The following is a 4,398-nucleotide window of genomic DNA, read 5'->3' on the forward strand; positions in this document are numbered from 1 at the left end:
TTTAAAATAAAAAATATTATATATTACATATTTAAATAATAAATTAAAAAATTAAAAATTTTGCAAGGCCAACTCCCTGCTTGCCTTTCTCTAATTCCGCTCTTGATATAAGTTTTTAATTATTTTAAAATTATTTAAACTCGTGACAATTAAAGTAAAATCACCTAGAAGGAAATCAATCCTCATCTTGTAACGAATTTCTATCCGTTCTTGGATTAATGAGTCATTCTTATGGTTTTAGTTTGGACTGTAATTGCCTCAAGTTAATGGCTCCCACTTGAAAGAAACTAATACTTGATTAATTTTCAAGGAATTGATCTTAATTCTCATGTTGTTTGTTGTAGAGATCAAGAAACAAAAACCCGGATATGGAAACAAGATGGAGGAAGATAGAGAAAATGTCGAAATAGGAGATATTGAGACCCAATCCTTCACCTTCCGTGAGCTCGCCACCGCAACCAGGAACTTCCGTCAAGAATGCCTGTTGGGTGAAGGTGGATTTGGAAGAGTCTACAGAGGGACACTGGCATCAACCGGGCAGGTCATTGAGGATTTCAACTTCCTGTGTTTTATATAAAATGCATAGCAAAATCTAGCTTACATTAATTTTCTGCTGTATCTGTTACTATTACTATTGCAAACATAGGTGGTGGCCGTGAAGCAACTTGACAGGAATGGACTGCAAAGAAACGAATTTCTCGGTGAGGTCTTGACGCTTAGCCGTTTACACCACCCAAACTTGGTCAACCTCATTGGATACAGTGCTGATGGAGACCAGAGGCTTTTGGTACATGAATTAATGTCAGGAGGCTCTCTGGATGATCATCTCCTTGGTATTTCTCTTTCTTTTTCCCTTGGTCTCCTCTCTGCATTCAAACATAAATATGTGCACGTATATTCTTATAATCTGCAGTCGTTCTCTCACAAACTATCAAGATTCTAAGACGCACGCATGCTATGTGCACCTCACAAGTTTTCACAAGTTCGATTCTCCCCATGCTTTATTTTTGAATGAAAAGAAAGAGAAAGTTCATGTTCAGAATTCTTTGTGCACGAGAATAGGTGTTAATTAGTACAAAATTTAACGAATTTGCAGATATAGCAGCAGAACGAAAGCCATTGAACTGGTTTGCCAGAATGAAAATAACTTTTGGTACCGCTAAAGGACTAGAATACCTGCATGAAAAAGCCGATCCCGCTGTTATATTTCGCGATTTAAAGCCCTCCAACATTTTTCTGGATGAAGATTTCACCCCCAAGCTCTCTGATTTCGGACTCGCCAAGCTTGGGCCTTCTGGGGACAAAATGCATCCGTCATCAAGAGTGATGGGAACTTATGGTTACTGTGCTCCAGAGTATGCTAGAGCAGGTCATCTCACACAAAAATCAGACGTGTACAGTTTCGGAGTTATTTTGCTGGAGCTCATTACCGGAAGAAGAGCCATAGACACTACAAAACCCATCGACGAGCAAAATCTAATTTCCTGGGTTAGTAACCGAACTTCTTAATCATTCTTCGTTAATGCATTCGACATATTTTAAATCAGCTTCAGCAGCTTGTAATAATTTACTAATCGTTATATGCTTGTCATCAAGCAGGCACAACCGAAATTCAAGGACCCGAAAAAGTATCCAGATATGGCCGATCCACTTCTTAACAAGCAATTTCCCGAAAAAGACCTGAATCAAGTTGTTGCAATAGCAGCAATGTGTCTGCAAGATGAGTCATCAGCCCGTCCTTTGATGAGCGACGTTGTAACAGCATTAAGTTTTCTGTCAACAGCTACTGATATGCCTCAATTGATCCCTCCTTCGGAGGAGAAAGATTGTTCAGATGACGATGATAAGGCTAGTGATGGCAGTCAGAGCGAAGAGAGTTCAGATAACGAGGACAGGGCGAAAGAACATGATGGAGATGCTTCAGATCACCATGATGATGAAAGTTCAGATAATGAGGATGGGGACAGTGATAGTAGAGATCAACAGACTGTTACCGGGAGCAGAAACTTCACCACAAGCAGCAGCATGAAATCAATGGATGACAGTGTTTCTTCTGATTGTAAAAACAGTAGGAAATCATTGGAGGAGTTCACATCGAATGGTAGAGGATCACAATATGGAAGTGTTTCCTCAAATGGCTCTAGCAGCAGAAGTTCGCATTGTAATGCCTCTTTCCACCGCAAGAACCGCAAAAAATCGAAAAATTCTTTGAGCCACAAAAGCGGCACGGGATCAAGACTGGAAGGAAGCACTGTTTCTACGAGCGGCAAAAGCAGCAGCAGCAAGTCACAAGACAGAAACGCTTCTTTAAGCTTCAGCAGCGGCCAGGATTTAGAGGATGAAGTTGGATTTGTGAAGTCACAATAGTAGCGGATCACATCAGCAAGGTATTACTTGATGGGAGTGTTTCTTCTTATGTACAGAAGGACTCACAGGAAGGAAGTAGACGCCGACAGCAACGCATCAGGTGAAGGAAGTCCTTGTTCACCGTGAAGATCTCAATCTCGTCGTTTTCCATCATTCTGCACATTAAATTAATTTGGTATTTCATTTCTTAGTTGAGAAAACAACACCCGCAGAAAGGTTGTCTTGTGTATGCTTATTTTTAATGGACGTTTTCAAGTTCATACTTACCAATTATTTTACCAAAGGGATGATATCATTAGAATAAAACCCAACTACACCCACAGTACAGTAAAGAAAAATAATAAACCCAAGCGGAACTGGAAAAACTTGGCCTCTTTAATATAGAAAAAAAAAGTTGTCTAATTTTTTTCTTACAATGATTTATTAGTTCACAGTTAATACTTATTTAGGATTTTTTTTTCACGAAAAATATTTAACACGCTAATATTTTTTAGATTTTTCTGTGTGTTTGTTTTTTATAAAATATTTTATAAAAAAATTAATCAAAATATTTTATAGTTAACTTTCAAACTTGGTCTATTTATTGGAAAATATTTTAAACTTATAAAGTTTTAAAAATTATTTTATAAATAATAACTTTTTATAATACTTTTTAACTATTTCAAACATCATTTTTGTTTTGTCACTGCGATTTACTTTCTCGATCACCATAACCATCTTAAGATTATCTTTTTCATTATTATTGTCATGTCACTACCATGTCCCCCTCCACAAACACCACAATTACCTTTTTCTTTATCATAATTATCACTAATTTTTTATCTATTACCATCATAACCACAGTTACATCATTACTACCTCCACATCATCACAACAATCATTATCATTTTACTACTATGGCTATCTTTTTAACCATACCTCCACATCATCACAACAATCATTATCATTTTACTACTATGGCTATCTTTTTAACCATCACTGCCACCATGTCATTAACATCACGACTATCTTATCACCTATTTTTTCATCATTACTACAATTATTTTTATTATTTTTATTATTTCATTATTATTGTTATTAAAAAATATTTACATATAAAATATTTTACATAATAATATTTTTCAAGTTAAATATTAATAAATATTTTACTTGTAAAATAATTTTATTACTTACTAAATTTTAGCTCAATCAAAATTTGAAGCATCTCCACCACCTGATAGTATCTCAAGATTTCAGTTATTCTCAAGTTAGTTACAAACATGGGCAAAATAAATTCCAACGACATAGAGTTAAAAAGTTGTCTTTAAACTATTACAAATATAAATTTGAAACCTACATGGCAATGGAGTTAAAAAATTTGAAACGTGAGATGATAAATAACATGGAAATAGAAAAACAATTACGGCATAAATTAGATCAAAGTTTTTTGGAACCTACAAAAATGCTCATGATGTGTAAATGTTTTTAATATTGTTATTAAATTCGATTTAATAAATTATTGTAAAGACTCTTGATTCAACTCTGTCCGGTCTGAGTTTTAAATTAAATTATGTGAGAGTGTAGCTTAACCCGCAAAACTCGCAACTTCGATCATGAACTTTGTAGGGTTTAACAACTTTTTTTAAAATTATTTTTATTTAATGATAGAATAATAAAATAAAAGCTTGTAATATTGAACATCAACCTAATATCAAGATATTTGTTTAAAACTGTGATAACCTTATAAAAAATAAACCGAAATACATTATGAATAACAATTCAAAATTAATCAAATATTAAAAGATAAAACAGATTAAGAAAAAACAAAAAAAGATGCAATTGAAAATAAAAAGAAGATAAAATAAAAAAAGAAACTATTTGATACTTTTATTAAAGCTAACCTAGCGGCTCGACCTTGAGAACTTTCAAGACTCAAATCCATTCTTAGTCCAAATTTAAAATTAACTTACATGAGAGATGACTTTACATGAGTTGATTGACTTGATGAATTCAAAAATAACTCGAATGATTGATAAAAATATAATTTGACTT

The 4,398-nt window shown here is 33.9% G+C and overlaps 1 protein-coding gene across 1 annotated transcript; it reads left to right on the forward strand.

Annotated features, from left to right (window-relative positions):
- The first annotated feature begins 379 nt into the window (after positions 1-379).
- Positions 380-2,367, forward strand: LOC105114905 (serine/threonine-protein kinase CDL1). The gene is made up of 4 exons (XM_011011627.1): positions 380-541; positions 647-833; positions 1,097-1,488; positions 1,600-2,367. The coding sequence occupies exons 1-4, from the start codon at positions 380-382 to the stop codon at positions 2,365-2,367; spliced, it is 1,509 nt and encodes a 502-aa protein (XP_011009929.1).
- The last annotated feature ends 2,031 nt before the right edge of the window (positions 2,368-4,398 follow it).

This window comes from Populus euphratica, unplaced genomic scaffold (genome assembly GCF_000495115.2).
Source record: "Populus euphratica unplaced genomic scaffold, PopEup_1.0 scaffold936.1, whole genome shotgun sequence".
Lineage (NCBI taxonomy): Eukaryota > Viridiplantae > Streptophyta > Magnoliopsida > Malpighiales > Salicaceae > Populus > Populus euphratica.

Bases quoted from the DNA above. Each gene is read 5' to 3' on its own strand.
- LOC105114905 (XM_011011627.1), top strand. From the start codon at position 380: ATGGAGGAAGATAGAGAAAATGTCGAAATAGGAGATATTGAGACCCAA. The intron at 542-646 runs GTCATTGAGGAT...TTGCAAACATAG, and splicing joins CACTGGCATCAACCGGGCAG to GTGGTGGCCGTGAAGCAACT. The intron at 1,489-1,599 runs GTTAGTAACCGA...GTCATCAAGCAG, and splicing joins AGCAAAATCTAATTTCCTGG to GCACAACCGAAATTCAAGGA.